Source organism: Bombus pyrosoma, linkage group LG11, assembly GCF_014825855.1.
Source record: "Bombus pyrosoma isolate SC7728 linkage group LG11, ASM1482585v1, whole genome shotgun sequence".
Classification (NCBI taxonomy): domain Eukaryota; kingdom Metazoa; phylum Arthropoda; class Insecta; order Hymenoptera; family Apidae; genus Bombus; species Bombus pyrosoma.
The window spans coordinates 15,838,071-15,862,443 of record NC_057780.1 but is presented as its reverse complement, the minus strand read 5'-3'; the positions used below and the strand labels follow the sequence as shown (position 1 = coordinate 15,862,443).

Below are 24,373 nucleotides of genomic sequence, written 5' to 3'. Positions count from 1 at the left end.
TCCTTTCAATAGCTGGCAGTGATTCAAATCGATCGAGAGTTAAAAAATTCTCTTCGACTCGTAAAAGCGTGCACATTATTAACCTTCGCGTCACGTTGGAACTTTTTCTCGTCTTACTTTTCTCGAAAATACTTTGAATTTCTACCAGTAACATGCCACTGGTGACACATCGTACTACGCGTACTAATTCTATGTATTTGGGTTTTGATACTGTTGAATTGGTTTCGCGTGCCAGTGGATATCGCCTAGTTGATATTAATCTTCGACCCACGTTCCAGCCCGATTTAGTTGCAGTTTCGAAGACGGTTCGCAACTACAATTCTAGATCAAAACGTTTTATTGTATTGTAACTTTTAAACTACCTGTACAGTCACTTCCCAAAGCATAATCCTTTTTTAATTCGTTAATACGTTCTGATGTCACCTCGATAGTAATATCGCGTTGAAATTTACGATTGTCGTACGGAGTGACTAAGAAGAATCTGTATAGAAAAAAAATCGAGAAGATTTATAGACTAATCTGAGAAAGTTCGACAAAAGTGAGGCGTGTCAAAAAATTTAAATCAACTCTAGGACGTTTCTGCCGTAAACAAATTGGATAAAAAACAGGCGAAGATACCAGTGCTTTTGATATATCAGTATTAAAAGAAGCGAACTCGCAGAGGATTCGGGAGAAGGTGGAAGGGAAGAAATGTTTTCCTTTCACCTCTGTTAGAAGGAGTGGCAGGAATGGTTCGAGAGGCTTGGGGAGTCTCACGGTAGAGGTGGAAACGACCCATGAAAGTAACAGTGCCTTCTCCACCTTCTGCTCAACACTTAGTCTCATACTCCTTGCCCTGGAGAACGGTGCACGCGATTCTTTCAGTGTCCTTCGGTGTCGTCGTACAGGTACAAGGTCGCGAGTGCACCGGAAACGTGTGCACGGGGAATCGAGAAGTCGTGTCTATGCAAGCATAGTGCGCGATGTGCTCGACCTGACGAATTTCCAACGAAGACAATCGACAACCGGGGATCGATAATCAAACAAGGAAAATGGATTGGGTAAGATCAGATACTCCAGCTAATTTTGTTCTTTTTGCAAAAACGCAGTTAACATCGAATTAAGTATAAGGATTGGCACACAGACGCAAGATCCTGTAAAGATTCTCTAGTCATCTTAAGTACTACAAAGGTGTTATTATTTACACCTCTATCGATCTTTTCCTTTGGTAAAGAGTTCGTTAAAATTTTATATGAGAAAAGACAGGTCTCTTAGAAAAGCCGCTCGAAAAATTTAGGTAAAAAATTCAACAAGTAACGGTAGCATAGCACTAAGGAACTTTCTCGTTCCGAGAATGAATGATAATCATGACGTAAAAAAACACCGTGTGAGTGGTTCGATGTTCATCTTCCTATGGCTTTTCGGTCTAGGTTGACCCGATTCTCATCCACGTTTCGACGGTTCACTGTTGCAAGTTAATAGGCAATGTAGAGTGTTCTCTTACAAGAAGATGAATCGATAATCAAGAAATATGACTTGAACGTCAGAACTCGGTGCACCAAAAATAAACTTGCGGCACCGCAAAACTTCTTTAGGTCGTTGATCGGTATCACTTTCTCCATACTTTATTCAGTAAATTATGACTGGTGCTAAACGTTAGTTTCTCCGAGGAAGAAAACAGCCTAGACCGTTGAAAGAAAGATAAGATAGAGTAGAATGTAGAATCCCGGGGCAATCGTAGGTAGGTCATCATCGGATGAAATCCTCGTAGAGCGGCGCCGCGCGTTTTCAAAGTTGGGGCTGGGCTGACCGGATTGTTTAAGGGCGAGATCTACATGCATATCAAATACTTGAGAACGATCGTTGGCTTCCTGCCGGTAGAGGAGGGAGAGGAAATCTACCGGTTATTCGAGCCATACCACTGCCTTCAACTGCACACTTCACTTTAAGCCGCCGCGACAAGCAAAGAAGGAGCGAATGCATGTAGCAATTCGAGATTGCAAAACAGTCGAGGTCGTAACAGTTCTCTTTACCCGCTTTACCCAAACCAACCTCCTACCATCCTATGTACTTGCTCCGAAAATATCATTTTACATACATGCATAAGTACTTAGATACCTTCTTTCGATCAGAATCGTGCTACTTTCTCACCTATGGCAGAAAATAAACGTAGCATGTCCAAGCATCGAGATGAAGAAACAGTTACGCGCGTCCTTGGAAGAGTGATCCATGGCGAATAGGGCCGATCTAAGATTTCTGTAACGTTTACACAACGTGAAATTCGAAATGTTGCAGGCATTTTTCGAAAACCATTAACTAAGCCATAGACGGAATCAATCGGAAATAATTGTGCAACCGGTTGACGCAACCAAGTGTAAAATGTATAATCTATTCCGTTTAATTAAACATTATCGCTTTCACATCGTAGGGAAATCGTAGAACGATAGCTAATAGAGCTTAGACGAACTTTTCTTATTTGAAGTAGCTTATAACGTCCTTGGAAAAAATGTAGGCAAAGGAATGTTTCGTTCGCTTACGGACGAACGGACGGAAAAAGCAGACAGTGGACGAAGACTAAAAGCGAGAGAAGAGAAGAAAAGAACGAAAAAAGTACTTGGAGCGTGCAAGGAAGGCCATCTGCTGACCTTTCAGAGACTCGTTCAGCGATCTTTCTTTTCCTTTTAGTCGTCAATTATGACCTGCCTCTTTACGGCAGAAAGTAAGCTTTTTTCATCGATAAAGAAATTAAAAAAGTCATGGACACATTTCACGTTAAATCGGGCATCCGATTTTATGATCTTGCTCCGATTTGCATTTTCGATCTCTCCTAACGACGCTAACCGGATTCCACGGATCTCGCATAATTTTCCATGTTTTACGGTCGATTTCTTGCGATTGTAAAATACAGAAAAAGAACGAAGCCAGGAATCGCCGAACCGAATGCGGAACTGAGAACAGTGAAACGAAAGGAAAAACGTAAATGAATAAAGTAAAGAACGAGGACCACCGGGCTCCATTATGTTGCGAATCGTCAGGATTCCCTCTGGTAATTAAGAACGATAAAGAAGATTTAATTAAGGGTACGATCGTACTATTAGTTTCCTAGTAAACAGAGCGAGAGTCCGGTGCCTCGAAGCGAATTCCATGGAAAGTAAAAGTGACCAAACCACGCTAGATTTATCCGCCAGAGACAGATCAACCCGACTCGGCTTTACTTTCGATTACATGTTCCACAGGGATGTGAAACAATAAATTACTCTTTCGTTTAAGGCTGACCGATTTTAACTTGAATTTTCAAAACCCAACAAGTAGTCTACCGTTTAGAAATGGACGCAACTCGATGCAATTTCCATTATAGCTGATCCCGATCTTCAATTACCATTTGATCGACGTTAAGCGAATCCACGGTTACCATTCTTTCTCAAGATTAATCATAATTGAATCTTACCAAATGATCGTTGCTTCTCCGTGCGATTCGCGATTGCGGCGATAATTGGAGATCTCAGGAACAGAAGGGTATCGGAGCTGTAATCGAACGAGAATTTCATTACGATATGAGAAACGATATGGAATACAGGATTCAAAATAATTAAAGTCATTAAATATGGTAACCCTCGTTACAATGTCGCACGAATCGTCCGGTAACCTTTGCAACTGGTTTACAGCTACCGGTACTAGATTCTGGATCTTCAAGGTTACGATAAAATTAACTATCTCTCATTTCGTTCTTTCGTCCCTGCGTGCCTGGAATATCGAAAGATCCTCGCGAGCGTGCTTCGCTTTCGACCTTTGTTTCGCTCGATACGAACGTCGTTGACACTTATTTTCTCGACGTGCCTGTTTTCCTAAACTTAGAAGATGGAATTCCCCATCTGCCGGACGAAATATTTCGAGAAGCTTAGCCTTCTACTTTTGCTCGTAGAGCTTCGCACGAGAATCCCGGTTCTAAATCTAAACTGACGCGACTCGTTCTACATAATACACGTATCGATTGATTCTCTGAAAAGGTCTCGGTGTTGAGTCATCGACAACAAGTAACGGAATTAAAGCGAGGGGTGAAGTCATCGAAATCGTCTGGACGTCAACGAGCCGTTCAAATGTCACAGGAACTCGAAGCGTGTCCAGTGGCGGTCGTACGCATCGAATGTAAATAAGTTGCTCGTTTGACGATTCGTCGTCAGTTCCATCCAAATAATCGGTTCCGATTGAAACGGTTGCGTAACGTTGAACCTCGATAATTGCCACATATTACAGGGTATCGATCGGTGGCCGAATCGATGTAACTTTTGGTCCAAGTAACGTGTTCCTGTCTTTCCTGTATCGATAATTCCTATTACCCGCTGCTTTCACATCGAGTAATAGTCTTTCTTTTTGCATTAGGAATCGAAAGTACCTGCGATTGACATTTCCTGGTAAAAACAATCAAAACTTGCGAATCATCTATGATCGATGAGGTTCGAATTCAGGTCTTTACGGCTATTGCGAGCATTGAAATCACCGGACGGCACCTTCAATCTCTTTGCTAAATCTTTGGATAGGTACGAACAGAATCTTGGAATTCAACGAATAACGTTCAAATATAATTACGCTTTCACTTCTAAACAACCAGTTGAAATATCTACATTTTCAAAGTTTGCACAGCGATAACTGATACCAGCCGGAGCTTCCGTGACGATCGGAATCACCGAAATCCTCGTGAATATTTCCGTTCCGGTTATAAAACTTCCCGAATGGAACTCGTCAGTGAAGCAGGTGGTTTTCACGCGTTGCACACCGTATCGTTTGCAGTCGCTAGTCAGAACAATTTCCCGGTTGAAGCGCGCTTGTAGAGCTACGAGTCTGCCGTTCTCGTAGAAAGTTATTTGACATTTAGATAGGTCCGCGGGGAATTTTCGACTCACCCACGTCCATGTTAGCGTGCGGCTATACGTACAATTTATTCAATCGCGACTGTTTTCTCTTTGCCACACGATGTTCCGATTTTAAATCTTCCAACGAGAAATCAAAAATTCTTCTCTTTATTCTCCTTCTCTTTATGGTGCTTGTAAACGAACTGCTTGTGTCGAAAAACGATATCATTTGACGTTACTCCGTTGAAACGGAGAAGCGGAAAAATCGGGCGCACCCCTGTCGATCGTAGTTGTGGAATGCGCGATCGACGACGGTCGTTTCGAGCCTTCTCAGCTTCTTCTCCCGGCCATACTAATTATTGTTCTATCGTCAGGAATGACGTTACGACGTAACGTTAACGTAACGCGCTCGCTGGCCGAAACGTACGAGAAAGTCGTCGCGGAACGATGTTCTTTCTTCTTGCTTTCTCTTTACACACTCGTTACGTAACGAGGAGTGGCTCGTTGGGTGTCACGGTCCTGTTCTATTTGCCGGATACGTCGATTTATCCTCGAGGTCTTCGATATAATCGGAATCTCCGCTGTATGTTGGCAGGTGCGCTACTCGCCAACGCGACCCCATAACGATCCGCCGTTCATCGATCGATCGATCGCTTCTCTTTCCACGGTTAAAACGTTATCCTTAGTGTCTTAGTCGACGTGGGAGCTTTTAATATAGAGCGCACAAATCGCCGGATCTACTTCTAATACCGCAATTCGAAACGGAGATCGATCGTAGAGATAGATCGGATGAAAGTTTATAGCGAGTCTTTAACGCTACGATGATTAACATACTGTAGCCGCGGGCTACATCGAATAGCGTGTCTACTTATTCTGTTGATAAGTACATCTACTTATTTCATTAATTTCGACGGGCCACGCTATTACCGCGTCACGATTTTTAGTATCATATTAAGAGCCTTCTTATGATAAACTTACGCAAGATGCTAATTTCGTTCGTGATTTCGTGTAAAAAAAATATAAAAATTGCTCGCGGCTGCCAAGTTCCGTCAAAATTTCAGAAGCTGCTCATTCTCGCTTATGTGTAGAGAATATTAATAATTATATTATTATTATTATTATTAAACGAAAGAAGACTGATTCTTGCACGTACGCATCGTGTTTACTCTAGGCATAGATGAAGATAGGTAAGTACGCGGTCAGTTTCACCGTAACACGCGTCATTCACGCTAACTGGCCACGAAGCCATTTACACGCAGATACAGTTAATTATTCGTGCTCCGTAGGCACATCGAATAACAAATTATTAATGCGCCGCATCGCTTTTCCGTTACAGGAGAACCGAACAGTGTCGCTGCTACTTTGCTTAAGCATTCTGCTTGCGACGATTCACAACGGTGAGTATTTCCAAACGGAACTTGTACTTGGAGAAGTAGTTTCGTGTCTCCGAGTCGATGGCGGAAGGCGAGACGTGCGATAACTAAATTCCAGGTTGACTTATAATCTTCCGCAAGTTGAGAAACAGCCCACGAATCGACACTACGAGCTTATCCTATAAGAGTGATTAATTAGCAACGATAATTATCGTCGCGATCTTTTGATCTATCGTTGCGAACGAATGACTGAAAGACTATGACACAGTGAGAATAAAACTTGCGCTTGTTCCTGTCGAAATAAAAAATTGGGTCGACAAGGTTGGAACGACGAATAGCCCATTTACTTTGTGACCGAGTCTCTGATCTCTCTCCTGTAATTTCTCTAGCATAACCGGTGCAGCACGTGGGGATCGGTGCACGCACGCGGGTGCAGTTTCACTGAACTCGCCAGATCTCGACCAGTGAAACGTATGCACCTTCTCGGAGAAAACGATCGAAGCAAAAACGGGGCCCCAATCGAGGTGTAGTCGATATGTATAGGGAAAGGGGCAATAAACCTCGAAAGTACGAACATTGTAAGCATAAAACCGTCGGGATATTTAATGCGGTCGTTCTCGCCAAATTTCTACCCCGTGTTTCGTAATCGATACGATAATCGTTGCCCGATTTGCAGGAAAAAAGCTAGTAGTCGACGTGACGGATTATTTCGATAAAGAAATACGATAAAGATACAATCGCGATCTATCGCGTACGTATATCGCGTATTACGGCAGAATTCCATTTATCTGATTTTGTCGGTAGACAAACAGTTTACACAATTAGAATTCATATGATAGCAGCTCATCAATTTTCCTGCTATTATTTTTCGTTCGCGTAATAGAAGCTCGCGTTTAGATAAATGAATTCGATCGGTAAACGTTCACTTAATCGGGCATTAACGAAAATCTCGTTGCGATAAATGAAGATGTACTATACCTACATAGATATGTATCTATGTTCCAATGGAAGAAAGAACACTCGCAAAATTTCTCGCGTCGCGAGATTGCCAATGCTACTTCGCACAGCTATAGAACGTAACGTAGTTTCTAACGGCGAGATCAACTGCTTCGGATCATTAAATATACCGGACACTGTACGTATCCTGTAGATCTAACGACCACTAACTTCTTTTCGATCGTAGGACGTCGTACTTAGGCGACAATGTTCGTTCAAGCATCGATAATCAGGATCAGAAGTAAGAAACAGAGCGTTTTAACGGTCTCGGTAGCAGGTAGACAGCGTGTTTGATACAGCTGCGGTAGGAATTCCAGATTTGCGGGTAACACCGCGTGTTTCGAGCCTCTTACCGATATTATCTCCGGTATTATGCACCGCGCTTAACTCCATTACCGTCTCTGTAACGTTCATATAACGCGAAATTATCGCCAGCGTGCAGGAATGAAACAGAATCTCGGACGCTCTCTGTATCGCTGTCGATCCTTGCCCCGGGTCTAGTTCCTATTCCCTGCTCGATTATCATTATCCTGTCAGTCGTGACACAAACACGAATGCAAGCATAATTCCGCTTTGTGCGAAGCGTGCGAATCGAGGAAAACGATCGTGGAAACTATACAAAATTCCACTTCTACTTACGTATCGCTAATATATTGCTAGTGAAAATCGAAAACGAAAACAAACTTTCCAATTCGGTGTATAGAATTTCATGTTAGGAAACTCCTGGTAATAACCGAAAACCGGTAGCGACTGAAATGCAGTTGAACAGTGTGTTATCAGTGATCGATGGAACAAAATCATTGACCGAGTTGACGAGTCTCTGCGCCACGTGGGTGGTCAGGGTCAGGTACGATCTTGATTCTGGTCTCATATTTTTACATTCTTTCTGAACGGCCTCGATTCGTGCGCGATCAGTGAAAGCATCGAGGATAATTCCCGATCGAAAGCGAGTACCGACAACGGTTCGTCAAGGCGACTGCAAATCGGGTTATCAATGAAGGAAACGTGTGAAAATAAAAGAGAAATCGCGGCGCACCAGTCGCCGTGTTTCTCGCTAACTATCTACGAGTATATACGTGTAATCCTAAATTACGAACACGATGAGCGATCACTGATGACCGGGTTTGACATATTTCCGGCATAATGTAAGTACTTGTGCAATTTGCAATTATCCGCAAACTGGCACTGTTATCCGACGTCGGTAATTTTCTTCTCGTTAAACGGATAAAAAGCGATAAAAGTAGCAAGTACGGCAGATTTTATTATATAGATTCGCGTCAGAAAGGCAATTCGTTTGAGTTAACGCGAGATTACAAGCTTGAAAATTCGTGGCGTATGCGATTCGCGGATCTGTTTCTCGCTCGACAAATGAAAGTTCAATCGCGTTTCAATTTCTCTGCAAAGTTTCTCTGTCGACCACTCGTGCTTGTCTTTCTATGAAAGAGTTACGCTAGCTGAAGCGCCTGTACGAAATGAAATTAACAAAGGAATACTCGGTCTAACGTAGGTAACGCCGAACGCAAGATCGTATGCTATTATACAAACTGGTCGATCTATCGACCAGGCACTGCCAAGTTCTCACCGCAAAACATCAATCCGTATTTATGCACCCATCTAATCTACGCTTTCGGTGGTTTCACCAAGGACAATGCCTTGAAGCCTTTCGACAAATACCAAGACATCGAGAAAGGTATGACGAACAAAGAAAGGGAAAGAGAGAGAGAGAGAGGACGAGAAACCAGATTCGTCCGGACACGAAAAAAATTGCATCGATTAACCTTGCGCAACTTTTAAAGGTGGATACGCCAAGTTTACTGGCTTAAAAACATACAACAAGAACTTGAAAACCCTGTTGGCTATCGGAGGTTGGAACGAAGGTTCCAGTAGGTTTTCTCCGATGGTTGCCGACCCTGACAGAAGACGAGAATTCGTCAAGAACGCCATAAAGTTCCTTCGAAAGAATCACTTTGACGGTCTCGATCTCGACTGGGAATATCCAGCTTTTAGGGACGGTGGAAAGCCTCGGGATAAAGACAACTATGCCAGCTTGGTGCAGGTAAAGTAACAAATAAATATCTCACCGATCCAGCTAACTGTACGCGTTATGCTTCTCTTGAAACCATTCGTATTTGATTATAAAGGAACTGAGAGAAGAGTTTGAGAGGGAGTCTTCAAAGACCGGAAGACCGAGACTTTTACTAACGTTGGCGATGCCAGCTGGTATCGAGTACATCGACAAAGGCTACGATATTCCTAGATTAAACGAATACTTGGATTTCATCAATCTTTTATCGTACGACTACCATTCGTCTTACGAACCAGCCGTCGATCATCACTCTCCTCTGTATCCTCTGGAAGAGGACAACGAATACAATTACGACACCGAGTTAACGATCGTAAGGCTTTCGCAGTGTAGATCGGTGTATGGAATCTCGTAAACGCTAACGCTGGCGATAACGTTTCCAGGATTACACTGTGAACTATCTGCTGAAAAAGGGTGCCTCTCCGGGCAAGATAATCCTAGGAATCCCAACGTACGGCCGATCCTACACGCTTTTCAACGAAGATGCCACTGATCTGGGTTCACCGGCCGATGGTCCAGGAGTCGAAGGCGACGCGACCCGCGAGAAAGGCTACCTCGCTTACTACGAAGTTAGCTTTTGCCGTTTATCATCGCGATACTAATTTTAAGACCAAATAATACGATACCGCTTCCACAGATTTGCGAGAGCCTAGCGCAATCGGACGAGTGGCAGGTGGTTCAGCCGAATGCAAAAGCTATGGGTCCTTATGCGTACAAAGGAGACCAATGGGTAGGTTACGATGATGAGGATATAGTCAAGTTAAAAGCCAAATACGCGAACGAGAAGAACTTGGGGGGAATTATGTTTTGGACGATTGACAACGACGATTTCCGGGGCAAATGTCACGATCGCCCGTATCCTCTGATCGAAGCGGCTAAAGAGATGCTCTTGACAGACAGCTCGTAAGTACACCGAGTCGACGAACCGCTGCTTTACAGTTTCAACGACACCGATAGCGATGTTTCCTTTGAAACTTCAGGAATACCGTTCAGAAGTCAAAGACAGTGGACAATCGTAAGAAACCCAGAGCCCAAGGTGTTCAGAGCAATACCGTAAGAAGAAAAGGTGGTAGACGAAGCACTACGACCGCAGCGCCTGCCCCGAAGATCCGAGCGTCCTCCTCGAGACCAAAGTATCGGACGTTTTCGCGTCCTAAAACCAGCGAAGAGGAAGAGGACGATCAACGAGTCGACAGACGATCATACGACCCGTCCTCCGACGAAGAGGATAGCTCCGAGAGAGGAAACGCGGTTAAGACTGCGAACAAAAACGAAAGACCCAGCAACAAGAATAAAAGGAGATCGTCGAAAGATCGATCGAGTTCCAGTCGAAATCGTAGAAAGCAAGCTCGCCGTAAAGAAGAAACCAACAGCAACTCGAACGAAAGATCGTTGAGTAATAAACTGACTACTCCGGAACCGCCAACGACACCCGATCCCGGGACAGGTAACTTATCCGCGATATTTCGCAAACGCCACACCGCAGGAATATTAACTTTTCGTTTTCGATAGATTTCAAATGCGAAGACGAAGGATTCTTCCCGCATCCCCGAGATTGCAAGAAATATTTCTGGTGTTTGGAGAGCGGCCCAGGAGGTCTTGGCGTGGTAGCGCACCAGTTTACGTGTCCTTCTGGTAATCCAATCGCAATTATCCGAAAATCCATTTCAGAGGTCGTCTACTCGTTCTAAAAATGATTCTCCTTCGATCGCGCAGGTTTGGTGTTTAACAAGGCAGCCGATTCCTGCGATTATCCGCGCAACGTTGTATGTCCCAAATCGAAAACGTCTCAGTCGTCCGCGTCGACGACCAGAGCGCCGATAACCGCTGCCACCAGCCGTACCACTTATCTCTATAGCACTACGCGTCGACCATCCCCCAAAAAACCAGACACGGAGGAAGAGTACGAGTACTACGACGAGGACGACGACGAAGTCGAAGAGGAGGATGAAGAAGAGGAAGAGGAAGAAGAGCCTAAAACGACTACCACTCCGAAAGCGCTTTTGTATAAAACGATTACCAGAAACAAGCCCAGTACGACTACGACTACGAGTACGACAGAAGCGCCTTCGACCACCTCGAAGCCTGAGATTGCCGATATTGAGGACGAAGAGGATCCTAGGGTTATCAAGGAGCTAATAATGCTGATCAAGAAAGCAGGTGGTATAGAGCAACTAGAAAAGCAGCTGCTACTTCAAGACAAGAATGCTGACAACGGTGCGAATTCTGGCAGCGTAAACGCTACTCCTGCCACGATAAGTCGTACTTTGTACGAACGTGTACTGAATCGACAAAGTGGTAAAGTTACAAATAGGCAACGCACTTCTACGAATACAAATTACGCGAATGGGCCAGGAGGTGCACAGTTCGACGGACTGGATGAGGTTCCGGAAGTGAAGAGTTTGAGGCGCTCGCAAAAACCGCAATACGTGACCATCGAGAGGCCAAAGTACGTGATATCGCACGCTCTGATGTTCCATTCGTTGCGTAACTATAACGTTTCGTTCGTTTCGTTCCTTTGATACAGGCCGTCTACGAAGGAACCGCCGATCGATGACGAGCAACTCGACGAAGAAGAAGATCTCGATGAAGATAACACGGATGTAGCTTCATCCGAGGAACAGACTATTAGCAATCCTTTCTTAACTAGCTCGACGCAGAGGGCGACGCCTAATTATATCAACATCAGACGCGCTCGACCTTCCACCTCAAGGTAAGTAAAGGAGAATAAACGCAGGGGGACGATGTTGTTCTTTTAAACGTTACAATGGATATCCCTCAGATATGAGAACGACCTTGAGGAGAAAAATAAGAACACGGAAGAAGAGGCGCCTATTCCCAGCCGACGCCGACGTCCCAGCGTGTTTCCCAAGTAAGTTTGCGTTTAATCCAAAATCGCTGTTTGCCAAAAGTAAAAAGAATACAATTTCGAAATGCGAATAATCTGCTTGTTTCGGTTGTAGAAATACCGAGACGAGTTCTTCCGAAAGTACCAGAGATCAGGAATCTCGTTCATCCGCAAACGAAGAAAGTCCACAAACAACTAAATCCAGGTTTCTATATCTAAAACAATCTCTGCCATTTAGTAACGTTCAAGTGACTGTTGATCTAATTATTTAAATATTCTTTAGGTATGTTAGCGTTCAAAGATTCAGAAGCACGACTTCACATTCCACGGAGGTGGTTTCGCAAGAAGCATCCACTAGCCAAGAACCAATCACGGAATCGGTCTCGAGCGAAGCGACCGAAATCGATCAAAAGTTTGATACCACCACCGCGACGAGTCCAGTGATCAACATTTTACCTTCGATTGGTTTATCTTCGACACCGAACGATATCCTCGTTGACTCGGAAACGGAAAACCCGATTCCGACAACGACTCCAGAGACTAGCTCGACTACCACCGAATCTGTGAAACTCGTCGAGGATTCGGCTACGGAAATCCTCCTAACTACGGCACCAGCGAACTTGTCTACGTTGTCGGTTCCAAATACAAGGATCAACACCGCATCGGTATCTCAGCCAAGGCCTTTTAGCTTTAACCGAAGAAATAGACCTACGACCGAGCCTACCACCACTCCGTTGTCACCGTCCAACGATCAGACGAGGTCCAAGGTGAGTATATCGTCGCGAAACCAAACGCGCTCGTCCTTTTTGGTAGGACGAGATCGATTAAGACCGAGGCAGGAGAACGCCGGTCGAAACGAGCCGACCACTGAGAACGAGCAAATCGAATCTTCTCGCGGCGGCATTGTCAAAGAGACAGCGCACACTCGTGAAAGGTCGAAAAGCAGAGGAGTGAGTAGATACACGCCGCCGACCTTCAGAGTTAGAAACGAAGATTCGTCCAACTCCGTGGTTAGAGAACGCATTCGAACTACGGAACCTCCTGTTAGCACGGCCATTGTCACGGATGCTTCGAGAACGCGGTTCCGCCGGCCAATTGCTAAAACCACCACCGAATCCACCAAAGCTAACGAACTCGAGGACAGTCCTATCGTTAGGATCGCCCAAGGTTATCCCAGAAGGAGCTTATCTTCGAGATCGAAAAACACGGTTAAGGACGAGATAGATAACGATAAAATCACCAACATCAAGGTATTCAAAAAGCCGACTGCATTGAACAGAGACGTATACGCCAGGACCAGATATACGAGGAAAAGAAACAATGTAGAAATCGATGAATTCAAAAAGGAGACGGAAGAAAAAACAAGCGAAGCCGCGCCAGATTTCTTCTATTCTTCGACATCTACTACAACAACGGACTCGATCGTCGATCGTTCTTTGAACGACACCACCATACCCATAATTGTAACTACGACCGAACGACCGATCGTGAATTCCATAGACGAAACCGATAAAGTTTTATCTCCAACGACGATATCACCGGAAACGCAAGAAACTACGATTACTGGTTTAGATACCGAGACGAACACCGTCGAAGCTGTTCGTACCACGGAATTGACAATAGAGAACGAAGTGAACACGGAGACGGACGATCGAGTCGATCTTAGCGAAAGTCTCGATCAAGTCCTTACAACGACCGATAGCGCTATCAAACTGCAGGATTTAGATCCAAACGTAATCATCGTCCTTCCTGCGAACAATACCGAAACGATTAACGAAGAGAATATAAACTTTGCTGTTCCGAGGCGCAGAAAAGTTCTGCTAAGAAGACGGCCCGTTACATCGAGCACGACAGCTGCATCGCAAGCAGAACAAGAAGAAAATAAATTAATTCCCCGTAGGAGGAAAGTGATCAAGCGTGTTCGGCCGGTTCAAAGCACGGTATCCACGGTAGATGCTGCTTCTTCCACGGAAAAGGATCAAATTTTATTTAGATTTCGATCTACGACTCCTAGAGAAGATCCGACGAGTACGATCGTTGCTGAAACGTCGGACGTTTCGACGGAAAATTTCGGTTTGTCAACGACCGAAACTGTGACGGCAGAAACGATCGACTTGGATATAATCGATGGTTTCACAGGAGTCACTTTGGAAACGTCGACCGCAGAAACTGCGATCAGTGACACTGGTTTCTCCGAACCCGATGTCGTTACGATGGCCTCGACGATAATCGATAATGTTACCGCCGTTGCGGTCGATTCCACGACAAGCAAGGAAGAGTGGACAGTGGAAACCGGTGCAACGGAATCAACCACGTCATCGAATTTCTTAATTGATTTCACCGACGCGAATGATATTTCGGATGAAACGTTACCATCGAGGAACGAACTCGACGTCCTGCCAACCACTATTTCACAGCTCACTACACCTTCCGTGGCTTTCCAATCCAACCGTAGGTTAGAGACATACAATAGAACGTACTATTTAGACTCCAGATACGTGAGAAAGAAATTCGTACGCAGGCGGCCAGTTGCTTCTTCTTCTTCGGAAAATGTCACCAACAATCGGTATCCAAATATAGAAACTTCGTCCCACGTGCCTTTAACTAGCGAGAGAAGCGAAGTGGGTCTATCGAAACGTAGAAAGAGCCTGTTCGTTCGTCGTAGACCGGTCTCCTCTACAACCGCGAGAACAACGGAATTTATCGAAGAAGATTTCATAGATGAGAATAAATTCGGCGACGAGAAGGGATTGCAGTTGGAAGTGCAACGTGATGTCGAAAATGCTACTCCAAGAATCAATCGAGCCTACGATGAAACCTTCTACCCTATTACTCCATCCGCCGCAAGGGAATCGGAAGAATTCTGGAATCGCTACACCACTTCATCGACCAGTGAAAGACGTTCACCGTTTCCGGTAACTGTACAAAGCGAAACGACACTCGATAAAAGCTCCGCAAACGTCGACGAATCCTCAGAAAACGAAGAAAGCCATCGATCGGTATCCTTTAATAATCGTTCACCAGAGATTCGCCCCCGTTATAGAGTCCCAGAATCGCTGAAGAAAACGGCTAGTGTGGAGGGTCTTTATTCTCTCGATTCGTTACCAGAAGAATCCGGAGAATCGAACAATCACAAGTCTAGATATCAGAACTTTCGTCAACCGAGAACGCGTTACAAATATCGAGAGATAACGAGGAATCGGGGAGAAGAGAGCGAAGAATCGCTTGCAGATGCTACGCAATCGCCCAGCTTCGACTCCTCGACGCAGGTGAGAACGCGTTTCTACGCGAGACGTCCAGTTTCCAGCACAGAACCACCGGTCACGGAGACTCTGATTCCAGCGAAGAAATTCGACTACGTGGCGGATGCTTATAGAAGGCAACAATCTCTACGAACGACACCGCGCAATCAAAACGAAGAGGCAGATTCGACTACTTGGACGAGTTTGAACGAGGAACGAGCGGAGGTTCAGAACTTCGTAGATGGAGATTATGCGACTACGCCTTCTTCGCAACCGCTGGTGACGCGGTTGGTCACATCCGTCGAGGAATCGGCCACCACGGAAAGACAAAAGATTCTGATAAAAACGAAATACTCTTCGTTAACGTCGACCACGAAGATTCCCCTTCAGACTACGATCGCTCGATTGGAACATCCTGCCACTACAGCCTCCCCGATCTCCGGCACGCTGGAAAGATCTACGGATTCTCTGGATGAATCGGAAGGGAACGAGGACGAATCGGTGAATGAAATTCGCCAGGGCCAAGTCGAAAGATCCACGTTGCCCATAGAGGGTGAATTTCTTTATCAGGCACGATTCACTACGGAATCTCATGAATCGTCCACGATCGAGATCGAATCGGTGTTCAACAATTTGATCGGCAGTAGGGACTCTATCAAGTAATAAAACGCGTCTTCTCGAATCGTTCATCGATAATATATATATATATATATATATAGACACGATTATCCTTATCATGTATCATCAAAAATTCACAAGATATCTAACGATCTACGAGTCAAAAAATAGGTGAAAGTTCTCTCCTCTTCTGTCCTTCGTCGAATCACTGTCGACTAGTTTCCCCGATCTTGAATACCGGAACAAAGCTGCCAGGATAATCGAATCAATGATCGTCAAACCTCTATAGCTGACAACCAGAAAATCAGCATAGAAACGCCGATATCAGCGCAGAGGATCGTCCACTTTCTTTACCTTCTCTCTCTTCTCGTTTAAGACAAAAAGAGATTGCCCCGAGAATGCTGAAAAGAGAGAGATCGAAGAGAAAGGTTTCGGAAGATCGTCATTAAGCGTGCTACCCTCTTCTGATTTTCAGGTCGCCAGCTCGGAAGTCAATAGATTACCAACCCTCAAGGAACTAATTGGTTATCAAACGAACGAATACGCCAGCAGTCCGTCACCCATATTCTTGAGCTTGTTTCCTCTTAGAGCGAAGGACGAAGAGATTTTATCGCATGAAAAAAACACGAACCGCATTCTCGAGGGAACAACTGTTCGGAATGATACAATTTTCAATGTAGAACCAACAACTTTAGTGCCGAATAAGCATGATCAAAAAGAAGAGACAGGTTACGCGATACAAAATGATTTAGATTTATCCGTGGATAGTATAGACACGTATTACGTTGAGGATAATATCGCGATCGACGAAAACGATATTTCGTTGACTAACAAGAAAAGGATCGATCGACAGGATTCGTCAACGACTGTCACCCTAAAACCTACCACCATGCGTGGTATTCCTTTAGTTAATTTGTTGCAAAGCCAAGTCCCCCGTGGTTTTTATGTTACTAGAAGCGAAACGGAACATCCGATACCAGAACAAGTAAAGAACGACGAATCAACCACCGAGTGGACAACATTGTCGATAGAAAGCAAAGAAAATGTTTCTTCCAAGATCGCTAATGAAATCGAACAACGCAATGCAGGTAGAACGATTGTTACCGATTTGAACCATAATGATAGCGAAGAAAATTCCAAATCTTCGACCCAAGTTATTACAACTTTAAAGCCCGATTTTTCCACAAAGGCTAACGAAGTTAAAGACAGAGACGAAAGTACAGCACCATCGACGAATCGAGTGCAAACAGAAAAAGATATGGATCTCTTTACTGAGATACCAAGTTTGGAAACAAATGCAGCACCTTCGATTTCTATACCTGTAATTTCTCTCACCGATTCACCTGTTACATTTACTTCTCTATCCTCTAATGAACCCGAGTCTATTGTTTCTACAACCAGTGAATCCTTGACTAATGACAACGCTACCCTGTCTATTAAAAATACTGACTCCACTTCAACCTCTGTAACCGAAATACAATCTAATTTCGCGACTAAAACAAACATTCTAGAATCCGTAACAGAAACAGGGTTACATGTAGAAAATGGAACGCATGCTGCAAATTTGCAAGAGAATTATTCGACAGACGAAAAGGTCAGTAGCATTCAACAAACTGGCGAAGCTAGAAGAAACGTAGTGAAGGATGGCGAAGAATCGAAGTTGAGCTCATCGTTGTCAACCACGACGCGTCCTTCTGCTCAATCCGAAAGATCGGCGAATAAATTTAATCGCCGCCGACAAAGGATCGAATTTAATCCTAATCACGAGTTTGGACGTAAATCTCAGGACGGTAGGCAGGATCATCGTTATGTAAACCCATCGAACGAAGATCAAAAGGATTCGATAAAAGAAACAAGGAGAACGCAACATCCTCGTCGTAGAGTTATTAGTTACAGAGGGCGGCACCGCAGGCCTTTTGTTACTGGTACAGCTGTGAACGATTCGTTTGCCTCTAATACCACTCGTCCAACTAATCCCACGGCCAACGACGATGATAAACTGAAAGTAACGAAGAAATCAGCTAAGGAGGAATCCGAGCAAATCGAAGCGATAACTGGCTCCACGAAAAGAACGAAAGCGGGTAATTCTGTAGAAAATCGAAATGATGGAGCAAACGCGAACAAGGAAGAAACAAGCGTGGAAAAGAAGGTTGTGCCAAAGGCAAATCTTACCGGAAAAGAAGCTATCTCCAAAGAAGAACGTCTTCGAATCGAGGAAAATATCGGTCGATCCGAGTCTGAGGTCAGTTTAGACTTTAAATTTCCTACACTTGCGACTTGCGATGACAAAAAAAGAAGTATAACAATTTCTTTACAATATGTAATTCTAACTCAGACGCTATCGCTCGCTGTCCTTCTCCCTCCCTTTCTCTCTCTTTACATCTAACTAAACAAAATGGGATACGCAACATTCACGAACCGTAAATAAAAACGACAGAACCGATCAGACCTCCTTGTAGTTTATCCAGACATCCGGACGAAAAAAGAACAAAGCTACTCGTCGATGACTTTAAAAGCATACGACAAAGCGCAAATCGATCGCGGCATTCATTTCACGCCATAACGAAAGAAAGGAGTTGATCCGATTCTTCTGTGACAACGATTAACGAAAAAAATCGTATAACAGCAGGAGGAAAAGTATTTCAGAAGGGATCACTATCTACGGAAGAAATTCATCGAGCATCTTTTCTGCCATCTTCGCCATAATCTTCACCTACCACTGATTTTACTCTACCCTCAAATCAATTAACACTTTTTTCTTCTACGAGGCGTGTGTCGCATATTTTAGGGCGCCTGCGTTACGCTTACTTTGTTTCATCTTACGATGTATTTTAACCCTTTGTGCTTTGCTCCCTTTACATATATGTATATTTACCGCGAACTCGACGGTTATGAAACTTTCTCTATAACCTTTGTTCATTGATGCTTGTGAAATGGCAGTAAAATGTCAACAGTGCAAAGGGTTAATGCTTAGCTACGAAATTCAGCAATTTAACACAAGAATGGAGTACCATTGTTGTCTCGCGCGCTTATCCTCTAATTATTCTTAGCTCCTCTTCTCTCATGTATCGTTTCAGTGCTTTCTAGCTCTGAATACGATTATTCACAATAAAACGGCCAACACGTCAATCGGTATAAGTCTTACAATGTCAAACTGAAGCGCAAAAATTACAAACGTTTAGGTAAAGGATCCTACGCTCTTGATACCTCACTGAGATTCGTTACAACACGCTATCTACGAACAATTAATAGGATACGACATATTTTGAATTTGTATTATTCGCGTCATAAAATTCGAGGCATCTTGCGTTTCTGTTATGTTATCTCCTATCGAGGTAATGTTTCACTAATCAAATTTCATTAATCGGTTATAAAAAAAATCGTTCACGAACTCGTTCTCGACATATTAAATACTTCATAACATCAGCTTCTTGTTGATAACTTATACCAATTGACCGCCGACTAATATTTTTTTATTGACCGATGAGAAAATTCTACTTACCGTTCCAACGAACAGAGACAAAATACAATCTGCGTATGCTCTACGAACAGGTGAATTCCTCGAAGAGTACGGTAACATCTCGTACACCAGGAAATTTGCCATCAACCAGGTTGAGGAAACCCACTACATTCAATTTGGCGACATTGCAAAGCAAAACTTCCAACACATTCACGAATCATCGAAAAACTCATTCGAACGACGGAAAGTCTCAAACTCTTGCTAACGAAAAACTCGGTAAGTGATAATACGACAATATAAAATCTACATATAACAATGATACTTTACAACTCGAAACTCTGTAACATGATCGCGCCGCGTCCCGCCAATCATTGCGAACCACAACGCCGCGTCGACCAAATATCGTACTATTAGAATCGCGTGCGTTTGCGTAAACAATTGTGTGCGCGACATGTTTGAAATTCAAATCTCCTTTAATCGATGCTCTCCTTTAATCAAATAAAATAAAAAGTTTTCGAAGAATATATTATTAAATAATTGTAGAAACAATTTACAGACACGTTTCTATATTGTGTTTTAGATGCCGTGGATGAAAGAACAGAAACACCGAAATCTGAAAAAGATATCGATCAAAGTAGTAGAGCACAAGAATTCGCGGTGACTTTGGCAGATCCACCGTCTCCACAAACATCAGCTACGGGTACACTCAACTTGTTAAATCCTCCACCATCAGATTTCTTAATTTATATAAACTAAAATGTTAGGTCGCATATTTCACTTTTGTTCATGGATCACTTGGGACATAATTTCTCATTGCACTGCAATTTTCGACTTATATTATTTCATACTCTTCGAATCAATCGATGAGACGATACTTTTCCATTTACTTACTTCTAATTCGTGTACTTCTTCCATTCTGATACTCAAACACTATAAAACCTTTAAGGAGCCAAGGTTACCATTAAGAACTAATCACATTTTATTCTTATTGAAGATGTACTTCATTGTTGGGGGTCTAATGGAAGCTAATCAACATCTTTTGAGAACTCTACCTCGTCGACTTCATAATCGTTCACCTGTTTTGCTAATATTTTTGTCCTTTCCATACATTTCTACTCTATTATAATTGCAATCATGTTCTTCACCTTTTCCATCACCGTCTGTATCAACGCCCAATATGAATACTAATGCAATTGTAACTTTTACGCACATTGATACTCTTTCCCTTTTTGCCTGTATCCTTACGTGTGCAGGCACATCTCGTTCTTCACGCTGGATAAATCATATGCGTGCTGATGCATCTTTTATGTTCTTCCATGGGTGCTAACGGGATTCTTCTAGTCTCTTTTGTTTTTGGAGATCGAATAACTAATCGAGTTACACAATCAGGTCGACCACCGTTAAGGAACGGTCTGAGGCGCAAAATAAGCACTACGGTTGCACCTAGAACGGACGCGACAACAAGCAGGGCTACCCTCAGATTCACCCCGAGTCTCAGAGATCGACAAAAGTCAAAGACGAAGGATAAAACTCTACAAAATGTAACGACAAGACCTAGGCGACCGCCTGTTATCGACTACGATTATTACGAGGACGAGGAGGAATCGGTGGTTGGAAAATCTACTTTCAACGGAAAACTCTTCCTCACCAGCAAAGGAACCTTCCGATGTCTGGATCAAGGCAATTTCCCACATCCCTACTCTTGCAAAAAATTTATTACTTGCGCCAGAATGGTGAACGGTCAGGTAATCGGAGCTGAGTACATTTGTCCCGATAAACTATCCTTTGATCCGGTCGGTGGTATTTGCAATTGGTCAGCCGGACTTGGCTGCAAAGAATAATTTCTCCTAAATCATTAATTAAACGATGTCTTAAAAGTCGCATAGATCAGACATAAAGTAATTTTTAATTCATATTTAAACTAAATCATGACCAATTCATTATACAATGAACAAGAAAGATTCGGCTGAATTTTTACAAACGTGTGTAGCCATATCTAACGGAAACGAAGCGTGGTGATATTATAGTTAAAAATTTGTCTGTAAATATTATAGTTATTGTATATACATAGATCTAGTTTACTTTATTGCATGGCGTATCGATGAAATAACTTAAGCGTTAGTACATGTAGTACCGAGAAACTTAATAAAGTGTATCTTTGTAAAATACATGTACTTGTAAAACTCTTTGCACTCGATCAAAAAAGTTGAATCGGAATTAAATATACAATATGTTTTACGTTTGGAATAAAAGCATTCATTTTTAACCACACTGTTAGAAATTTTTATTTAAATAGCCTTTGTTATATCGCCCACTTGATATGACGCATATTAGGATACGTTAAAAATAACTACCCAATCTTGTCGCTTTATTTTCGATACAAAACTTGAACGGTCCTCTCTCTCTCTCTCTCTCTCTCGCTCTTTCTCTCTTTCTCGCTCTCTCTTTCTCTCTCTCTCTTTCTCTCTTTAAAGACCATTTTTTATTTTTTCATAGTTTGATTTTACAATGCTTTTTGTTATTAAACTAGCTGAGGAAGATGGAACTGATAAAACAAAAGTAGGTAGAATAGTTGACAAGTGTAATATGCAATACGATACGATTGTTCAACTGATGTGTAGATCGAATTAAGATTGTAAAAGTTACATTAAATGATTTAAAATTATAAGAATTATAATTATACATATATGTGATTATTAATGAGAATGTATACGTATACACAATACGATATGAACGCACCGAAAAATTTGATTTTCAAAATTATTTCTTTCGGCTATACATACATTGAACACATATGTATTTGTTACAGATTCATTATGTTTCGATATCAAAATGAATGTTCATAATCTCAACCTTCTGTGTATGTATGTCTGTCTGTCGTGTGCGTGCGCGTGTGCATGTGTGTCTGTGTATTTATATAAATATGCCTCAGTATATACTGTTCAGTAGATCTCCCCAGTTCTTTTTATGTTGTTCATTTCTATAAAAAGCCCAATAATAATTTTATTTTTTAACAGAAATAAATGTAAGAGGAATCAAAGTGAACTCGTAAAACGCGTTAAGATACATATTAAAGAAGCACTAGTTCAAAGCAAAAAACGTCACAGTACTTTTTTCTCCTCTCGAATAAGTAATTGCATTTCACACACGAGCGTCTTCCATGATCTTAAATAACAATGATTCGATAAAATGATATTTAGACTGCTGAATATAAATTGTGATCTAATAAACATGACACAAAGAATGGCGGTTGCTATTTGAAAATTTTACATAATGGGTCTTATATTACAGTGGCCTTTCATTTATCACTTCTGTCAAATATTTATAAAAATAAATACTTTGAAAAAGTGGCTTTGTTTTACTACCATAATTAATTATCGGAACAATAATAAATAATCGTTTAATTCAAATAAATAAATAATTTGCTTTCTTTAGCATCGTTTCGCATTATTATTTAATATACGGTTTACGAAATGTAAAAGCGGCCCCCCCCCCTCTTTCGTTAAGAATTCGTTATGCCGCTTATTATAAAAAAATATGAACGTTGTGTTCGATTTCGAGCGTAGTATTTTCTGGATTCTTAGCGAGAAAGTCGTTTCGTACGTATGTACGAATTTCCAAATATTCGTTTATATCGTTAATATTCTTAATTTATACACACATTATGAATTTTCGCATATTTTACGAACATCGAATTGCGCCTTACGTTTGAATCTGAGTATCTGTTTCTTTACAAAGCTTTATTTTATAAAAAAAAGTAAAGAAAATCCCATCATCTCCTGCTGGATTATATGTGAATAGGAACTGTGAGATACTCGTATTTAGTTTTTCAACTGAAACAATCATCCCGTTTAGACAAATCAAACTTTTCTTTCCAAGGAGAAATTAAGCTATTTTTTGTATGATACAATTTAAACAGCTCTTTCAAAGATATACAAATACTCCCAATAAAATGGAATTTTTTTTTTTTAACAATATGTACGACTGCAATATCGATGCACGCGAAAATTGTACGTAATAAACCGTTTAATCACATTTTCCATTTTAGCATATTAATCATTTATGGAACTATATTATCCTCTCCTTTTCTGGAACGTTTACGGAAAGGAAATGCTTATTATTCTCTCTATTATTGGTACTCGTGTGACTTCTCGGACATGTTTATATACAATTGAAACATTAACTTACTAATTATAGGACTCACCGTAGACATAGGCAAGAAGCAAACGTTCTAGAAGAATCTGTTGTATTCGATTGTGCTACTCTTTTAACGTCAAGGTATCTAAATTGTGTATATTTATTGTCACTGTACAGACTTATTTAAGTACGGACCACCTTCATCGAGCGCTATACGTCAATTTCATCTCGTGATAACGATAGAGAATAGACATCTTAGCAAATATCAGTGTATCAAAATTTATCGGTATAGCTCTCAGGTTCCTTTACGTTAAAAAAATATCACGAATAAAAAATTGCTAACACTCGTGACACGTATAAACGTATTAGAGCCTTTTCATCCCAAACGCTCCGAATATTATACTACATTTCTTGAGGCTAGTCAATGATTCTTTGATCGCGTTGAGATTCTCAATTTATAAAGATGCGTTAGAGTACCAGAACGTGCGACATACGTTTCAAATAACATTTCATCTGCTTTTTAAAATGGAAATCGTCCAAAAAGTTTTCATGATTTTTTGATATGTATCCTTACAAATCTGATTCACCGTATAGAGCAGTAGAGAATGAACGATAATCCAATGCTCCAGGGATTGCATTCGGTCCTTTGTATGGAGGCATTCGCTGAATACAGTATTCAGCCTGATCAGGTGGCAATTCTCTCCTCAGTTCATCGGCCAAAATGTATGGCTAAACGATACAAATAATAATTAATTAATATTTTGAAATAAAATTGTGATCATTTAGA

General features: G+C 42.1%; 2 protein-coding genes across 7 annotated transcripts in view; one reads left to right on the top strand and one right to left on the bottom strand.

The window, feature by feature from the left end:
• The first annotated feature begins 439 nt into the window (after positions 1-439).
• On the top strand, positions 440-23,436 carry LOC122573126 (mucin-5AC). 2 transcript variants are annotated; one of them, XM_043739109.1, is made up of 18 exons: positions 440-1,040; positions 6,166-6,226; positions 8,706-8,888; positions 8,995-9,254; positions 9,340-9,594; positions 9,665-9,850; positions 9,919-10,184; positions 10,262-10,728; positions 10,794-10,916; positions 10,998-11,730; positions 11,809-11,994; positions 12,064-12,153; positions 12,245-12,334; positions 12,413-12,896; positions 16,465-18,231; positions 19,542-19,725; positions 20,030-20,149; positions 20,839-23,436. In XM_043739109.1, exons 1-18 carry the CDS (start codon positions 1,032-1,034, stop codon positions 21,288-21,290), a joined length of 5,916 nt encoding a protein of 1,971 aa, XP_043595044.1. In that variant the 5' UTR covers positions 440-1,031; the 3' UTR covers positions 21,291-23,436. The 2 variants fall into 2 exon arrangements, with proteins under 2 accessions (XP_043595044.1, XP_043595043.1); XM_043739108.1 differs by lacking the exons at positions 19,542-19,725; positions 20,030-20,149; positions 20,839-23,436 and having other exon boundaries at positions 12,413-16,604.
• The window catches only part of LOC122573127 (alpha-actinin, sarcomeric), a 13,977-nt gene continuing 11,312 nt past the window's right edge, over positions 21,709-24,373 (bottom strand). For all 5 annotated transcript variants that reach the window (XM_043739112.1, XM_043739113.1, XM_043739114.1 and 2 more), the window contains one exon: positions 21,709-24,315. In XM_043739112.1, coding sequence (XP_043595047.1) covers positions 24,157-24,315 — 159 coding nt within the window. In that variant the 3' untranslated portion in view covers positions 21,709-24,156. The remainder of the gene's footprint in view (positions 24,316-24,373) is intronic.

What these genes read in the sequence shown, in the direction of transcription:
- LOC122573126 (XM_043739108.1), top strand. An exon ending in ACTATGCCAGCTTGGTGCAG is followed by an intron (nt 9,255 to 9,339) that starts GTAAAGTAACAA and finishes TTGATTATAAAG; the next exon opens with GAACTGAGAGAAGAGTTTGA. An exon ending in ATGCTCTTGACAGACAGCTC is followed by an intron (nt 10,185 to 10,261) that starts GTAAGTACACCG and finishes TTGAAACTTCAG; the next exon opens with GAATACCGTTCAGAAGTCAA.